Source organism: Carassius auratus, chromosome 29 (assembly GCF_003368295.1).
Source record: "Carassius auratus strain Wakin chromosome 29, ASM336829v1, whole genome shotgun sequence".
Taxonomy (NCBI): Eukaryota; Metazoa; Chordata; class Actinopteri; order Cypriniformes; family Cyprinidae; genus Carassius; species Carassius auratus.
The window spans coordinates 71209-90264 of NC_039271.1; the positions used below are offsets into that span (position 1 = coordinate 71209).

The 19056-nt window shown below is 37.8% G+C and overlaps 1 protein-coding gene across 1 annotated transcript in view; it reads right to left on the reverse strand.

Moving 5' to 3' along the window:
- The window catches only part of LOC113047764 (exocyst complex component 4-like), a 91796-nt gene that overhangs the window by 65047 nt on the left and 7693 nt on the right, over positions 1 to 19056 (reverse strand). Inside the window, exons 4-9 of the mRNA XM_026209039.1 lie at positions 18372 to 18556; positions 16900 to 16997; positions 14369 to 14606; positions 11873 to 12047; positions 4754 to 4899; positions 4443 to 4531 (exon numbers count right to left, since the gene is read on the reverse strand). Of these exons, the coding sequence (XP_026064824.1) occupies positions 4443 to 4531; positions 4754 to 4899; positions 11873 to 12047; positions 14369 to 14606; positions 16900 to 16997; positions 18372 to 18556 (931 nt within the window). The remainder of the gene's footprint in view (positions 1 to 4442; positions 4532 to 4753; positions 4900 to 11872; positions 12048 to 14368; positions 14607 to 16899; positions 16998 to 18371; positions 18557 to 19056) is intronic.

Sequence of the window (19056 nt, forward strand, 5' to 3'; positions counted from 1 at the left end):
AGCGAAATGATAGGTCAATTTCTTTAAAAAAAAAAAATAAATAAATAATATACTTAATCACAAATGCAGATCTTGTCTTGCACTAGCTCTGCAATGCACATCCGCAAATTCGCAAATTGAATTAGGACATTCAACAGTGTTTCCCATTGAAGTCCACTATATGGAAAAAAATCCTGGAATGTTTTCCTCAAGAAACGTCATTTATTTGCGACTGAAGAAAGAAAGACATGAACATCTTGGATGACATGGGGGTGGGTAAATTAACAGGACATTTTTATTCTGGAAGTCAACTAATCCTTTAAGAAGGGAAAAAAAAGATCTATTCAGCAAGATCCAATATCTGAATATTAAAGTTTAATATATTTTCAGGTTCAAGTTTGAAAACAGCATATCAGGATCTACAGTCAACTCAAGTCAACTATTGATCGAATTAACGAAAGATGAAACCCTACTTTGAAAAACGATTTTTATGAAACAACTATTTGTATCAGTGTTGATCCAGAATTTCGTCTCCGTTAGGATGTGTGAAACCTAAATCAGCACTCTGATTTGTAAAAGTTTTAGAGGTCTAATAGAAACAGCTGTTTTTGAGACAGAGAGCCAGTTATCTAGAAGTGCCTGTAAAGCTTGAGAGTTTTTGATTGAAACTCTACTTAAAACAGACTCTGGCACCATCCACAAACACAACAACTTTGGTTAGTGTAGAGAAATCTGACTGAGCTCACACAATCACAGACACACTTTCACACACACACCCACATATTCACCTCCTCACCCCACTGGTGAGGGATTTTTCCATTTGCACCTCTCCTACCCCTATCGTGCTTCACAAATCAGAGCGACAGACAACAACTGTCCTCCGCCCACAGCCCCGCCACTCACCGTGATCCACCTCTCTCACTCTCTTTCGCTCTCTCTCGGAGGAACATCATGCATAAACAAGACCTTTCCTTTATCCTCTCGCTGTAAGCCAACAGTAGAGGAGAAAAACTCCATTTGTATACGTGTGTTCAAGGAAAAATAAGAATCTCCCTGCTTTGTGATAATCTCCGCCTAACACACAATGAGTTTTTCTATTTCTTTATTCTTATATCTCTGCTTCTTTCGGTTTGCAGGTTTGTGGAAAGGAATATGCCAAACGACATACATAGGAATATATATATAGGACATATAGCATTATTACTACTGGATCCATCGTATATAAAACAGAAAACAATATCTAATATTGTCAATCATGGATTCTCAGGTCTTGTTTAGGTGTCCAGATACTTTGTGGGGGTGCATACCGAACCTTGGCACTCATATGAGAAATGCAAGTTTGAATTCTTCTTGCAACATGGTCTGATTCTATTATAAGGTTGCATTCTCTTCTCATTCTCCACTATAACGGTCTACAAAGTTAGGAAGTAAGACTTTGAGCCTTGGTGCACATACAAGAAAGGAAAGTTTGAGTTAAACCTGTAACATGCTCCAATCCCAGTCTGGCTCCCATTTTTTTTTTTTTTTTTAATCATTTTCCACTCACTATAATGTCCACTATACCCATCTAAAAACCTAAGTGCTGCAAGTGCAAGTTTAACCAGAAACGTATTCAAAATCCCAATCCTGCTCACTTTTCCTATAATGTTTTCTACAAAAAGAGTATGGAGTGAAAGAGGCCATTTTGGCCTTGATGCATGAAATGCAAGTTCAAGGTAAGCCTGCAACATTCTCCAATCACATAAAATCAAACAACAACAAAAATTTGCAAAAGCCCATAAAAATTGAGAGATTGGGCAAACGGTTGTATGAGACATGGTTCACGTATTACAATACCATTTCTGCTCACTTTTCCAATAATTTTCCATTAATTCAACTAAAATATAATGGAAAAGCACGAAAAATGGAGGGTGGAAGGAGAAAGAGCCTAAGTGCCCATATGAGTGATGCAATATCAAGTTTAGCCAACAATATGTTTTGAACCCATTCATCTTTTATTTTACCTTTTGTTTTCCTCTCATTGTCTACTATATTAGTCAAAAAATTATGCAAAGCCTAAAAAATAGAGAGTAGGTGGTGAAACTGTTCATATGAGCCTTGGTGCACATATGAGTACAGCAAGTTCAAATTCAGTCTGCAACAAATCCAATGCCATTTCCCCTAACTTTACTAACTTTCCCCACTTCGAAACTGGTGAAGTACTGTTTTATCACTGGAAAGTAGAATAGTGCTTTGCTAATGAATCAAATCCTTATGAAATTTAGACCCTGCTGGCAAAAATGGCACTGCAAAGGTACCATTTAGCCTTGCACAGTGACTGGACATGTCACAAATGTGATACTATAAAAAAATTTCTGTGTATATGTCACAATTTATGTAAAATATATTAAAAGGCAGTAAAGGTTGTTCTGAGATGTCATTATACTAACTGCAGGATCTGCTTATTTATGGATTATTTAATAATTTTTTTTTTTTTTACAACCATTCAGTCATGTCAGACCATCTTCCAGCCCTAATGCTTTATGCCTGAATCTCTGTGTGGTTCCAAACTTAATTAAAATACCGAACATTCCTGTGTCCGCTTCAATACATATTGTAAGTTTTCTAATTTATTCCCTAAGAAATCTATGAATGGCCCCCTCTGCCCACGTAATGAAACAATGGCTTTTTCACACTCTCTTCCCTCCCTCTACCAAGCTGACTTATTCCATCTGGTAAATTATTTCATCCCCTCAATCTCCTCTCGTCCTTTCAGGCTAGAGACACTGTGCCTGTATTGTGATGGCACAAATGAACAGTGGAAATCTCATCTCCTATTTGGTGGTGTGAAATGCTCAACAAATCAAATATTCTCCCTTTTTCACTTCTAAAGCATTTGAAGGAACACCATGAGATTTTTAGAAGCCCATTTACGTCCTTATCTAATGTTAATCGTCACATTCATTTTGCTCTTTTTGAGACTGATGAGTTGGCTGTGATTGGTGGTTCCCTATCAACTGAAATCATACTTAAACAGCTTGACGAAGAGTACAAAATTACAATTTACTCACCCTCGTGTAGTTTTAAACCTGCTATATTCTTTGTTTTTATATATATATATATATATATATATATATATATATATATATATATATATATATTTATATATATATATATATATATATATATATATACGTGTGTGTGTTATTGCCTTATTTAAGTGATTTAACATTTTTCGTTTTTCACTAACCCCACACAACATTTTTTTCCCTCAAAAACACAATCATGTACATACATTTTTTTTATTTTTTTTTGACAGGTTCTATTATTTTATTATCATTTTTTTGGTCTTCCCATTAATGCCATTATATTGTTCATTCAGACTGATTTGTGAACGCAAATGAACACAAGAGTTGGGATTTATCGCATGAACAAAACAGCCAAGCATATCCAGTCACATGCAATCATATCGCGATGGAGGCATCGTTTCCTCTCACATGACTTTACCCCATTCATTCTCAATTACCCCCACCAAACTCACCGCAAGCTTTAGGGGTCTGTTAAAACTCAATGGGCTCAGGGGAGGCGTGAGAGACATGGACTTATGCTGTAACTTTACTTGCTAGTGTCGCAGTTGGACAACGTTTCTTTAGAAGAACAAGTGATTTAAATTTTTTTTAATGTTATTTACGTTGTTTTATTTTTGTTCTACAAACTGTTTTCTCATTTAATATTTTGAGGAGGCACTGCCTCCCTTGCCTCCACAGAGGAAACGCCCCTGATATACTGTATATGCAAACAGCATAATAAGAAATAAGAAATAAAATAAAGTGTAAAATAAGTAGTGTATATATTTTTGTGAACTATTCCTTTAAAACCCCTTTAAAAACTGAAAAAAAAGATAAACAAAATCTTATAGAAGCAGAAAGGCAGAGAGTATTTCTTGTCATTTATTTCCCTTTTATGAAACTTTTTTTGCCGAGACAAAAAAAAATACAGTCTCTACTTCTGAATGGTGTGAGAAGCATCTGCCTCTCACCTCTCTCCCTCTCTGAGTCCTTCACTTCTCTTTTCTTAACACCTTGCGCGCCTTCTCAATCATTTCACAGAGTGTGTGTCTCACAGGGATTGCTTGAAAAAAAAAAAGGGAAAAGAAAAACAAGAAGGGACACACAACTGTCAAGCAGCGCTGATTGAAACTGCAAGGTCATTTTGAAGAGTGAGAGAAGAGGAGAGAGAAAGAGATGCTCTCTGGCATGTCTGTCTAACTCCAGCACGGTGTGTGTAGCACAGAGACGGCGAACAAAAGAAGAAGCTCTAACAGGTGAACGATACATAGCTAAGCGACTCTTCACCCTGATGACTTCTGGGCCCTCCTCTCCATCATCGCCCCATTCTCTTCTTCAATCTTATTCACACTGCACCTGCCATCCTCTGCCGTACTCTCTGCCCCTCCACCTAGCTTCCCCCTTCCCCTTGCTCACCTTGCAACTCCCCGCTTTTGCTGTAGAGTTCTCGCCGCTGCTCCCGCAAGTATGCACTCATGCTAATGGCATGAGAAGAAGACTCAAACCTGCAAAACAAAGTAAATAAATTTAAAATTGTCAAAGGTTGAGTCAAGGGTTTTAATTTTAAGTTAACCTGGAATCTAATGCGAATTGTCCACCCAAGAGCAAGAAGAAAATGGTTTCCCATCATGAGGCACTTAACCCAGTCTATGCGTGATGTCCTTGTCTGCTGTTACCCTTCCAATTTCCAATTCAATTCATGAATCGCTCTGCATGAGCAAACTTACTTGAATAAAGACTGTTTAGGTCGGAGAGGTTTCTTCTTGGCGAAGAACGCTCCGAAGTCTCCGCCGGTGCTGGCGTAGGACAGCTGGGCTGAAGGCTCTGCAGCTCTACGAGTATTTTTGACATCCAGGTAGTCCATTAGCAGCACCTGAGAGAACATAAGAGCAATCTTTAATGTTTATTCATTCATACATTACAAATACATTACAATTACCATTCAAAAGTGATTTTGAAAGTGTCTTAATTCCCTAAAGCCGTGTTTATTCAATCAACAAATACTGAAAAAAACTGTAATATTGTGAAATTTAAGTACAATTTAAAATAATTTATTTCTATTTTAATATATTTATTTTAACTCTATAGATATATTAATATATTCCAGCTGTCACATGATCCATCAGAAATCATTCTAATATCCTGATTTGGTGCTCTAGAAACATCAGTTAATATTTTTGTTTGTGGAACAGTGATTATAAATTTCCAAAAGCTCAGTTTCAATTCATTTTTTCCCATTATTCTTTAATGAACAGAACGTTGAATTTAATTTATTTGTATAATGTAAAAGTCTTAACTGCCACTTATGATTAGTCTAATGCATCCTTGTTGATTAAAATAATATTTCTATTAATTATTTATAATTTATTAAGAAACAAAAAGAAAAAATCATGCTGAACCCAAATTGTAGTGTATAAACCTGAAGAAACACCTTTTCAACTCAGTTCAGATTAAATTGTATAGAGATTCACACACAAAATATTGTTCATAAGTAACATTCATTCTGAAAGCTCTGTACCATGTCACTGCACATCCATTTATTCACCACACAGTACACTCTTGACTTCATTTCCCATAAACCCCTGCCTAGGAACTCATTATTGAACCTCACCTGTTTCCCATCAGTGACATTATTAAGGTTGCATTCATCAACACTCACATTGCGAAGTCTTGTTTAGTTCTGTCTGGCATTTCCGAGCATTTTCCTATTGTTTGTTCCTTCCGTGTTTGACTTCGGATTATGTATACCGACATTGATTCTCTGCCACCTGCCCCGACCTTTGCCTGGTACTGTGTCTGATTTTGGATATCCCCTGGATACCTGACGCTGTTCTCTAATCATTGCCTGTGTGACCATTCTGTTAATAAAGTAATGCACTTGGATCCGAACGTCTCTGACTCATCGTTACACTCTGAAGAACATTTTTATTTTTTATTTTTTAAATATGTAGTTAGGTTACGTATACCCCTAGTCTAGAATTACTTAACTGCATCTGTTTCTAGGTCTGTCTCGGGCCTATCTTTCCTGGCTGTCTGTGTAACTTCAAACGCCTGCCATGTCCGCCAGCAAAATACCATTATCTCTGATTAAAACTGATGTTCATCTGATGTACATCTGAGTTCATGAATATCCCATTCAACACTATCCATAACCATTAAGAGAGGTTCAAACTGCTGCAAGAGGACTGAAAAAGAAGTTTAAGTAAACTTTCCCACAAATAAGCAAGCCATTTTCCAATGGCTCCATAATTTAGTGAAGCAATTTGCTTGGTCTATTTTCTAAATCCCAGCTGCAAAACAGTCCAAAGTGAAGATGGAATTAGGAAAGGACAGATGGAACTACATCTGACTGATAATAGCATAATTAAACAGAGGAAGAAGGGAACAGTCTTTGAGAGGAGGGGAAACCTTCATCAACAGCCATTTCTCAACCCACGGGCAAGTCCAATCCAGTTTGTTACATTCCTGTCAAATTATTAATTACTAATGCCCATCTGATCCAGTGACGGAGCAGGTCTCGCATGTAGACCAACAACTTAATTAAATGCCAACGTTTGCCTGATGAAGGAGTTTGGACCCAATTCAGTGACCTCTGAGAAGGGAATACGGAACTTTTAAGGCAATCAGCCATGGAGGATGAATGGATGGTTGGAGTAAAAGAGAGAGAGAGAAATTTCATGATTAAAAAACAGCAAACACAGAAAGGGGACAGATGGAGAGAGATGTACAAGAGAGATTAAAAAGTGATAAGTCAGCAAATCCATCCCCATTCCCCGCAAAGGAAATTGCAAAATCCCTTCAGTACAATGCAGTACATTTTCAAGTCCCCTTCATGCAGAGCTTAATTTAGTTGCTAAACGCTTTACTATCCATTCAATGTGCCGTAGAACAGAAATTTGTCTTTCGCACTGGCATAAAAAAAGACAAATGTATACAATTAAAAGAAAACGTAAAAGAAATAAGTTAAAATAAAAACTTAAATGTCAAAGTCAAGAAATAAGATATCCAAGAAACTATAAAAAAATATATATTTAAAAAAAACAGTGGATATTGTAAATATTGGTAATTTAATTGGTAATTTCACTTTCCAAATTGTTGGTAATACCCTTTTTACGTTTTAGTGGTCGTGTGGTTTAATATGCTTCAGCATGAATTTATTCTTCATGGTTTGTGTGTACTGTAAGTGCATGAAAATATTTTTTGCAAGATGTTTAACAGAAATAAAATACAGGAAGATGAAGGCTGGAAAACTTGAAGACAGGACTCATTATACAACCACCACAGCCAGCAAGGTCACTTACACGAAAACGCCTCATGCCTCATCAAAAGTGCCTTCTTCCCCATTATAATGCGGCTTATTAGAACAGCCTTGTTTTTCGTAACACAGAGAAGAAGCGTGGGCAGCAGCAGTGCTGTGTCCATTTTTAAAACACCAAACAAGTAGGTGGAAACAACAGAGGGAGCTCAGCTCAGCCAACAACACAAAGAACCCTCGAATGAGTCTGGCAATAAAACACGCAGAACATACTGCTGATCTCCAGCAAGAGCGTCTAAAAACGCCAAAGACAAAGAGCGGCCCACTTACGATTTATGCCACCCATGGATGGACACAAAATAACAAAAAGACGTTTAACACCACTCTGAAGTCTTTTAGCCAGTGTCATAGCCATGTTGAGAGGGCAGCTAATTTATACACCACTCTAAACATACACTAAGGAGGACGATGGGTCAAAATGACTAGACGGTTGTGAAAATATTAGGTAAATTCGTAGTAACCTAAAGACTTTCAATGACTTTTCTCAGGAAAAATGACCTCCAAATGACCTTTTTCTGAGAAAAAGGGAGGGCTAATACAAAATAAAATCACCACTTTGAGCAGCAGTAACGTGATGGACACATTCTGAACTCTTCCATTTCCGGACGTTCATTTCACAGGCCCTCTTCTTTATTGGGGGTTTAAAGACTAGGTTGTTTTAACAGAAGGGAAAAATCAATATTCATGGCCTCTTCCACGAAAAGACCAGCTTGAAAATGGTCTTGGGAAACAAGAGCCTGTGAGAAACAGCAAATGGCTTTTCACACCAGATAATAAACACAGAGCACACTGGCTGGATTTGTCAGGTGCACAAATGCGTATCCCACAACAATTCTGTTTCCTTCTGACTCAAAACCATCACAAAGTGTAGCGATGGCTTCAGATGTGTCTGGAAAACAAAGAGTTGATCTTTTGTGAACCTTTAAACCCAGCCCCTTGTCTTTGAGGACACATTCTCAATTTAATGAACAGTGAAAAGCAACACTCATCCCCTCTATTAGTCACAAATCAAGCTAATTAAAGAAGAAAAACAGTGTTGAAGGATGTGCAGGTGAACACCTGCTCTCTGATGATAGACGTTTGCAGAGTGCTTTAAGAAATGAGGGAAATAAACAAGGCTTCCTGCCTCTCGTCAACCCCTCGAGATTATAAAGAAAAAACAGCTTCCTCTCGTTCCATGGGTTCCAAGAAGTAGTCTGAAACCAAATCATTATTATTTCTAAAGGTTTTTTTTTTTAACTGGGTGGAATGTATGACTTTCATAATTTTTTACATTACACCAAAACAACCTAATTGCATTTATTTATTTTTTGTCTTTTTTTTTTTTTTTTTACCCATCTCTGTGCAATTAAGCTATGTATGACCCGACTGACAATAAAATTTTAATCATTATGTAGGGGCATTATAAACCTGGGATTCTGTCTCCATGGATACCTTACCATTATTCATAGTCATATAAGCACACATGGGTGTTTGAGAAACACGCATTAAGACAAAAAAAAAATCAATGTCTTTATTTTTTATATATACACCTACAAATTTAAAATTAGCTGGTTTATGCCAGATATATTTAGTTACCATCTATAGGCCTTACCATTGATCATTCATATAATCTGAGGAAAGAGTCCAATAAAGCAGACAATAAAGTGATGAAAAGGAACATTTATGAAGTTATTTAAAAAAAGAGCGAGATAAAAAAAAATATATATAAAATTAGAAAAAGGTGATAAAAACAATAAAACAGCAAAATAATATAAAACAATAATAAGAATTAAAAAACAAAATACTAATATATATATATATATATATATATATATATATATATATATATATATATATATATATATATATATATATATATATATATATATATATATATATAATAATTATACAAGAAACAAGAAACAAACATGACAATCCAAAACAAGATAAACCAAACAAAAGCAGACAAACTAGGACAAAACAAACTAAAACTAAAGACAAGGCAAACAAACTAAAGCAAAAGTAAAACACACAAGACAAAAAATGAGTGTGAGCCTCTGCATTAAAAGAACACATTTGTTCAAGTCTAAGACATGGGAAAAAATCCCTTTCCTCTGGAGAACCAATAACCTTTCTTTAAAAACGCAAGCTGACCTCAGCAGTGACACACTGTAGAGACTATGGATTCAAAAGCCTCACTGAGCATTTTCTACCCCTTATCCTCCATTGTGTCCAGCACTTCTTATATATTCTAGTTCAATGTAGATATAACATATCGCACTGAGAGGTCAGTGCTTGGAGCAGCATCTTTTTACAACTGGGTCATTAGCATTCTCATCAGCGATACTCAGTACGGTCCATGACAAGAATTGCTATTACAGAGATGCACATCACAAAAGAATGCATAATTAATGTCGTAATTAATGAATATAAGAGTGGCGCTTTTCAAAACAACCAGCAAGTCTAAACCATAAAACCTGGGGGGAAAAGGAACACTGGGTTTAAAATATGGAAAGGAACTGTTATGATCATTAACACTGTGGCGGAAATCTTTCAAATCCACGAGCGATATGCAAAATGTGGCCAGTTACAATAGATCATTTAGACTGGTACACAACAGCTCATTTAGAGGCCATGTGTCCGTCTATCTCGCCGACATGAAACAGAAGCACTTTGCCTCTCCCTCTGCTGCCAGACTAATCACTGTCAGGGCACGAAACGCCTCACTTACACTGAATAATCCAATTACTCTGAGGCTGTGTGGCTCCCACTAAATCTAAACAAGTTGTCAATGTGGAAAGTTTGTAATTTCCTTTCTTTTTTCCCCCTTTTTACACTCTTGTTCCCCTCACCCTCTTACCCATCATTCCTGGGCTCAAGACTGTGGAGCTTAGGAGGAGGAACAGTAATACAACGTGTAGAGGGAGATTACAATGAGCTCCATCATCTTTATAACAAATGAATACATCTCTGATGAGGAATATTCGAGCAGAACTATACATATACATACATATATATATATATATATATATATATAGACTTGCTCTATTGTAGGGCTGAGCAATTAAATCGCATTCAAATTGTCATGCGCATCTCCTCAGTAAAGTCGGTTCTGTGATTAGTAGTAAATCACCATCACCTGCTTTCAGACTGAGCAGCTTTCACTACACAGAGCCGTAGTTCTCTTATATATATTTATTTATATATAAAAGAGGCAGTACATGCACACACAGTCAAACCCCTCGTCACACTGCTGTTAAATGCATATTTTGACATCTGTAGTCCCCTCGCGGAAAGATGCATCTCGTTACTTGGGGTCTGCACAGAGCTCAGCAGGGCCTTAGCAACAGTTGGCAGGGCCAAGCTTGTTCTTTCTTTAACACTCTCTGCAGAATGCTTTGAAATTAGGAGTTTAAAAAAAAAGCCAAGAGGAAAGTACAAGGTCACAGTTTGACACTTCGCCCTGTTTGATGGAGTGATGACAAACCCATTTACTCATTCCTTAGCTGCTCCTCCACTCCCATCCTTCTCTCCCCTCCTTCTCCTGATTCCTGTTTCTATGACTGGATCCTCTCTAGCATGCAGCTGATAAACAATGCTCCGAAAGAGCACACATGGAATAAGAATCAGGGAGAAAGAGGATGTAAAGAGATGGAATACTTTAAGGCAAGAAAAACAGTGAATGCAGAGAATGATATGGACATGAGTAGGTTATGAGGTCTCGGTTTTTACACTGTCTTTGAATTTTCAATTAGTTTGACCATCTGTACCTACAGTGGTTTAAATAACACTAGATAGATGCGAAAAATAACTATTCTCCATTTATGGTTACTACTCCAAGGGGAAAACAAGATATAATGTGAGATTGTCACACTGATCTTTGGAATCTAGTTAAAAATGAATCGAAATTGCCGCTTGAATTAAATAAGACTGGTGTAAGTCTAAATAAAAATTGCTCAATTGCTAAAAACAAAAAGCACAAAGCAAAACAAGACAAGACACAAGACAAAACACGACAAAACAAAACAATCACACGAGACAAAAACCTGCAGCAGGTGCTTTTCAAACACGCAAAAAGACAATGAATGTTGGGCCTCTTGAGAGATTCTCAAAGGTGACATGAACAGCTGGCAATCTCACCTGCCTCAAAACACACACTAAAAAGTCTACATTTTCCCATTAACACACTCCAATTAAACATGACACTTGGGATGAGATACCAGACTTTTACCGCCTTAACAGAAGTGTCACAAGAAACAGCTAATAACATTCTGTTTGTAAGTAATTAACTATACAGTCACCCGCAGAAGTTACCTTGAATAACAGTCTGAAAGACTGAAAGGAGCTGCTATGAATTATACATTAAAGAATATGCTTTCAATTGTTTTTTTTAATACATTGCTATGTAGTGGTTAGGGTATTGGTAGGTGGTCAAAATAGCCTCCAGCAAAATCCAATTGCACATATTGTTTATATTTCACTGCAATTTTTAGATTCCAAATATATCATCCAATTTGCTGCTTTGCTGAATGACTCTTCAGGGACTGACCTGTAGGACGGTCTGGATCTTGGCATAGACATCAGCCTGCTCATAGAGTTTGATCCCTTCCTGGGCTCCACTGGGAGAGACAATAGTCTGCTGTAGGTGACTGAGAACCACGCTGTGAGCCTGGGCCACTGCATTCAACTTATCAAACAACAGCTCAAGCAGTTCCAGCAACAACCTGAGGAGGGCGATAGAGAGGTAGAGAGAGAGAGAGAGAGAGAGAGAGAGAGAGAACTTAAAAATGGATATAATAGGACTATCAATAGAATACAACAATCAAAACTAACAGTTTTCAGATCCGCAATGAAATAACCCTTTGTGGCCTGAAAACTTCTATTCAAGAAGCTACCAGTCAGTCTGGCTGACAGAAATCCCTCTACATCACCAAAACCGAGCCAAAAAGCGGACCATTCTCTGTTACTAATGAACATGACAGCAGCAGGGTGCTGACAGAATCTCCCAGTTGAGCGGCAGCAGCTGTTCACCAACAACAATTAACAGCTTCTGTCAAACTCTCTGGGTCCTCTAGGAGGACACACATCTGTCTGACTTTTGAGGAGTTTACTCATTCGTCCCAGTAAAATGAGACAGAAGAAAACACTGCTAGAGGGAACGAAGAGGTTAGAGGTCACAGCATGATGTATGGCATTAAGATTGCTGGAAGGTGGACGCCAGGAAGATGATGGATGTTCACGTGGGAGGAAGTGCATGATAACACATGTTAAACCTGATTTACAAAGGACAGGACATAAGCCTTGATTTAGAATCAGCATGTAAACATTATACAGGACGTCAATTTTTCATACAAACACTGCAGAAAGCCAATCCACACTAACCATTAACACACATCTGAACCAAGAGGTCAAGGTTTGTTGGTTGATGCTGTAACTGGATAAAAGGATGGAATGAATGAATGAATGCTCTCTTACATAATTAGAAATACACACACACATATGCATTTATATAGGATGATAAAATCTCATTGGTCTACTTACACCACCAACCTATAATGTAACAATTATCTTCTGTTTGACCTGACTGATTGTTTCACTTCACAAAAATGGCTTGTCACTAAAATCTGTCACATCACGCCTGGTTAGGACAACATGTAAGACATGCATTACACTGTGAACTGTAAAGCAGGAGAGATTTCATTTTTTCTGTTGAGATTTCCATAAAAAACGGAGTCCTACCTCAACTTTCACGTTAGCACAGACACAGACACACAAGTAAACACTGAAATTGCTCTATGGTTAAAATAGGACCTCATTTTTACATGTAGGTCATTTGAGTGTTTTCATGTACAAATTAATTACATTGTATGATAGTTCATTTAATTTTAACTGTATGAAAGTTAATTAAACTGCATGGTTTATTAGTAAATTCAGAAGAAACACACATATATACATGAAACCATTTCTCGAATGAGTTTGCGAATAATGGAAATTTTTCTTATATTACTAAAGTTTCCATCATAATCGTCACTGCTTTCAAAGAAAAGGCCCAGTTTATTTCATTAAAAGCACAAAATGAAAAGTCAGTGGATGTTTTCTAAAACACTAGAAGCTCACATCCAAATAAAATGAGCGGAAGGCAAACATTAAATCAAAAAAAAAATAAGCGACTGAGAGTTCATTTTTGCCTTGGGTAAAGAGTGTTTCTTTAACAGCCTTCATTATCTGTCTTCTCTTTCATTGCTTTTGTTTTTCTCTGTCAGAGCCGATGCTTAAGCAGACACTGGCTGTCGCTCAGCTTTTATGGATTACACCATTTCTGGAAATGAGGGAGGTATGAATGCTATATGACAGATGAGAGCATTGATCCAGCAAGCAATCATCAGGTAAAGTGAGGGAGAGCGCAATAAAGAAGGAAAACAACAGAAACCAATCACACTTCAGTACAAACGCCTTCTAAAGTGCTTCCCTTAAAATTAAATCACTGCAAGGGGGAGAACTGGATTGTCATTGACTTTTTTTTTTTTTTTTTTGGATTCACTAGATTCCAAATACTGTCATTTGACAGTTCTTATTTCCTACATCATTTAAGGACAACATGAATTCAAAACTGACCCCATTTACTTTTAACGATTCTCTCCCTGTGCATGATTTGTCACTGCATGTTAATGTACATAAATTTGTTTTAATAATCTTCAAGTACCAGCTGATAAAACCCAAACTCGCCTTTCGTTATGTAGCTGCATTAGAAGTATATCACGTTAAAATAATTGCAAAGTAAAAAAACTATGGATGCTTAGAGCGATTGGCAACTGAGCAACTCTTCAGTATTGCAGGATATAAAAATAATAGTTGTTTTATAAAATATTCGATTTGAAAATTCGTAATAAGATTCGCAAATGTTTTTTCACGTCTTGATAAAACAAAACATGATTTTCAGACTCACAAACAATTATTTGGGCTGTTATTAAGAAACAGTAGTATGGTGTATAACTATGATTATTGATATTATTGCAGACTGCCCCATCTTTCCATTAGCATTTACCTGGGCTGGTTGTCCTGTGCCAGGTTCTCTCCTCTTTGGTAAGCGTGGTCCGCGATCTGAGTGGTGGATCTCTTGAGGATCTGCTTGAGCTCAGGCTCCAGACGCTCCATGATGGCTTTGATTGTTTCTGGGATCTTCTTGAGTTTGGCCAGAGCTTTGATCAGGATCCCCATGAACTCTGCGCTGTTCTCCTCTGGGTCCACGTCCGAGTCCTCTCTCATCTCCTGCAGCTCACGCACTGCACAAACACACATGCACTCCATCAAGAACACTACAACAACATATAATAACAGCAGCATGAATGGACGGAATGGTTTATGGAACACCTACATAAATATACGTGCATCCTTAACAGCAAACAGATGGTAGTAAAACTTAATGACATGGTTAGCTAATTGTTATTATTAAAAGATCACTAATGTACATTCCAATTTTAATGAATGAATAAATATGAATATGTACTGACAATCTGTTAAGATGTTAATGTTATTACATTTATTTATAATGACGTTTTCCTCAGAGAGCTGTTACAGGTAAAAAGACTAGTAATATTAATGTAACAGTAATATAGAAAATCTACAGTAGGGGTTCACTTGAACTAACAATGCCTGGAATTTAAAAACATTTAAAATTATTTTTCACAATGTTCCACGCTTTCATTATTTCATAATAATTTCTTCCCTTCTCATCATAGCATTGGTACAATCCTTAAATAAACCTGAAATATGCACCTCTCCATATCCACCTGCTCAACAGAGTGATCGTACAGTGAAGCGCTTATTTTTCTGTCCAGTCCAATAACAGTTTAAAACGATTTGAATGTTTATGGCAAGTTAATGTGTTCAGGTTTTTCTTCTTTTCTCTCCCCCAACTGTAGCTTGCTAAATAATTACTACAATTACCTCCGACAAATGATGCGCAAAAGGCCATTAGACAAAATAGGTGACAAAAGGGAAGCGTCTTCTGCAGCAGGGGAAATGTTGTCTGATGGCGTCAACCTATCACACATAAAGCGCTGCGACGGCAATAATTGCGAGCATTTCATGTTATGTGAAGAAAACGGCAGCTAGCGCAATAATTACTCTACAGTCCTGAGAATTAGAGACATTTCTACCTGCTTTAGCAAAATCAGAGCAATATAGAGAGAAATAAACAAATAGACAGGTGGATTGACGGATGGACGGATGGATTGATGGACGAATTGATGAATGGGCTGACGGATGGAATCTATTAGACAGACAGATGGACAGACAGACAGAAAAATGGAGAATCAGATGGATCCTATCTATCCATGGATGGATGGATGGATGGATTGAAGGATGAACAGACAGATAATATAGATGAATAGATAGCTGGATAGAGAGACCAATGGATGGTTGGGTGGACAGACAGATGGGCAGAGAGATAGATCTCAGATAGAGCTGTCAGTAATGGTACTGACAATTGACAGTGTTTCTCAGAGACATTGTGATAGAAACAGTTAGCTGTGGGTGGGTTGGTGGGTCTGATAACAGTCTCGGAGCGCAGTGGAGTCGGCCCCACACAGGAGAGCACGGATAACAAGGCCCGCACCCCCGCTGTGCTGACAGCGCTGCATGATTAATAACGTGAGAGAGTATCTCATCTGCACCAGTTAATATGCTTACTGATACATGATGTATTGAGATCATGAAACCTGAGTGCCTGTTCTTGTGTGTGCGGACACACATCTTTTTTAGAGGTGCGTGCAAGTAAAAGTGTGAGTCACTGTGTAATTATAAAAGTGAAAACTGGCATGTCATTAAGTTTGAGTGTGTATATTACAATGATCGTCTCAGTGTACGTATAATAGGAGTGTGTGTTCATGCAAATGCTTTCCTGAAGGCACAGAACGCAATAGTTGCAAATTTGTTCTTGTCTGTGGCAGCCCCCAGTGCCATATTAATAGACACAGTGACACTGTTCAGAAGTGTCCTAATATTAACACTGAACACGGGCAGATAATATGGAGCAGCAGGCCCTATAAAATCACCTCTTGCTTCATAACAACCAGGACTCCTGCTGTTCCCTTCAGTACAGCACAGAGGAATCTATCATTCAAATTATGAGCCACTATATAAAGTAGCACTCTACTTCTCTCTTTTGCTGGCTAATTGTCACCTTGTCTTTGGGTGTTTTTTTTCTTCTTGTGTTCAAGTTTTAAATATATACACATTTCAGCCAATGCAAAAAAAAAAAAAAGGTTTTTAGCCAACAGAGAAAATTCAATAATGTACATTATATTTAAAAACAAAGAATTGTAAATGCATTTGCAAATGTATGTGTTTTCCATTATTAAATGAATTAAAATAAAATTTAGTATTTAAATTATATTTAAATGTATAAATATAATTATTTTAAATTTAGAAATATTTAATATTTATTTTAAAATTCCAAAAGAGATAAGAACTGGCAATCAACATAACCTCGTTATTATATATATATAAATTGGGCGGTATTGGGTTGTTTTACTGTCTAGGCATTCCTGTTGTTCTATTCGTAGTGATTCTTACTGCTGGATGTTCCAGGGGTGCTGAACTGTGAGGGCTCTGTGAGCTTGCGTGGAGTGGACAACCCGACATCCAAAACAGATGTATCCTTCGAAGCAGACCTGAAGAAAAAAAAACAACAACAAAGTTACTGTTACTACGGTCTTCTCAATGGTAACCATTATTGTAATGACAGCAGCTATTGTTTAAACATTCATAAAAAAAAGAGTTTTATGAAATTAACAGAAAACCTTCCGCAAAACCATTGCCATTAAAGTGGTCGGATAAACGAAGAATCAAACAAGGCAGATCGCCAAACACACGAGACAGAAAGGAAATGAATAAAAATCCTGCCAGAAAATTGCAGTTGCATCGTGACCTTGACTAATAAATCCCTTCTCCTCATGAAAGTGTTGCGCTATAATTACATGAACGTAAACAGAGCAGCGGAAGAGCGACAAACACGCACGCACAATTCCGAGATCAAAAACACGATTACAAACAACTCCGCACTTCAGCCCTGCAGGGTCACCAACCTGCATTAGCTTAATGCGCTACACCGCTGCGCCTTGTCTAATCTATGAGAATTAGCATTGCAGAGGCAGTAGCGACAGCAGTTCGCGCAACACGCTGACGGAGGGGGTCAGCAAACCCCCGGCGACAGTGTGCGCGTAGGCGGCTATGTCGCCATCGAGAACTGCAAAAACCTATTATCATTCCTCTCGTGCTCATCCACGAGGGTGAGAAAGACTTATCTCTGTCTGCGCTGAACGCCAGCATCAGAGCCACGGTGGCCAGGCCCTGTACGCAGGGACAGGAAGAGAACAGTCGTAAATCAGAAAATGATATGACTCTGATGAGAAGAATGCAACAGGGCCAGCGAGGCTTTGTTTACAACAAGCTAATGATTTAAGACGCTGGGTAAACAAAGCGTTCAATAAAGAATACACATTGTGATTTCCTTTCAAGATAGCGTAATCGTCCCGTCATAATTAGGTGAAGTAGATCTGTGTTGAGATCCAGAAAAAGACTTCAGTGAAGACGCGCAACACATTTTCTACGCGTCACCCCTTTGACTAATTAAAGTTTTTTCAGAATGTCAAACTAGCTGGGGTTCAAGTCAGCTCTGGTCCATATTCAGGTCTGGGTTCCTAATTAGTCTGATCAGTTATTCTGTCTGGCATATTCCTCACCCTTATTAATGATCAGACAGCAATGACTCATGGGATGTTTGGTTTGAGAAAGCACGTCTCTCTTTTAAAAAAGTACATACACTGTAATTAGATGAGCTGTGTGCCCTGCCCCCATTAACCTGCGAAGGTAAATTAATCTAAAGCAGAGAAATTACTTTTCCCGCTCTGAAGGTAATTGCTTTCAGTTTACCGCCACAACCTGAATCTAACGTTATTTTGAGCAATGAGGATCGAGTTTCACCCAGCTGCATGCACTTCTCAATCAAATACTATTTTTATCAAAAGCATGCCACTGTAGCTCACCGGCCCTTGTCTTTGTCTTTCCCTCGATGACCCACACGGCTGGTTGATTTGATGTAGAGGTGGCGATGAAGCTCGTCAATTAGCACTAGGTGGATGTTGAGCTTCTTACTGTGGAGCTCCAGTCGCAAGTCGCCGAGACCCTCCACCTGTAGCAGGGGTCCTTCAAGAGAATCCACCGCCGAAACCTGCAAACACAACACCACAGCTGGTGTTTCCACTGTATGTCTACATGTAAAAATTTAACCAAACTAACATCTTTTTATGAAATGTTTGGTTTAAATCAGTAGAACTTGGTTTGATATTTTGTTCTCTTATGCTGTGACTTCATACAATTCGAAATTTGGGGAAATATCTGAATATTTATTAAGGCCACTGTGTGTTGGTTGTGTATGGCTGTTCATTCACACTGAGTCCTTAGTATCTACTGTTTTGAATGTTTATTCAAAACTCAAATCCCAATGTAGCTTGTCCATTGCTAGTAGCTGAATACCTGAAGTGTTCCAGGTATTTCAGATGTATCCATTATTGTAAAACCTCCTAGATTAGCTGCACTCCAGGATCACATAATAGCACAGATCCAACCCACCCATCAAAAACCACATCAATAAAGCACAATAACAACTCTCGTCCAATCAAGATATTAATAGAGGGAGAATGCAGTGTGGTGGACTCTGCTGAATGCATT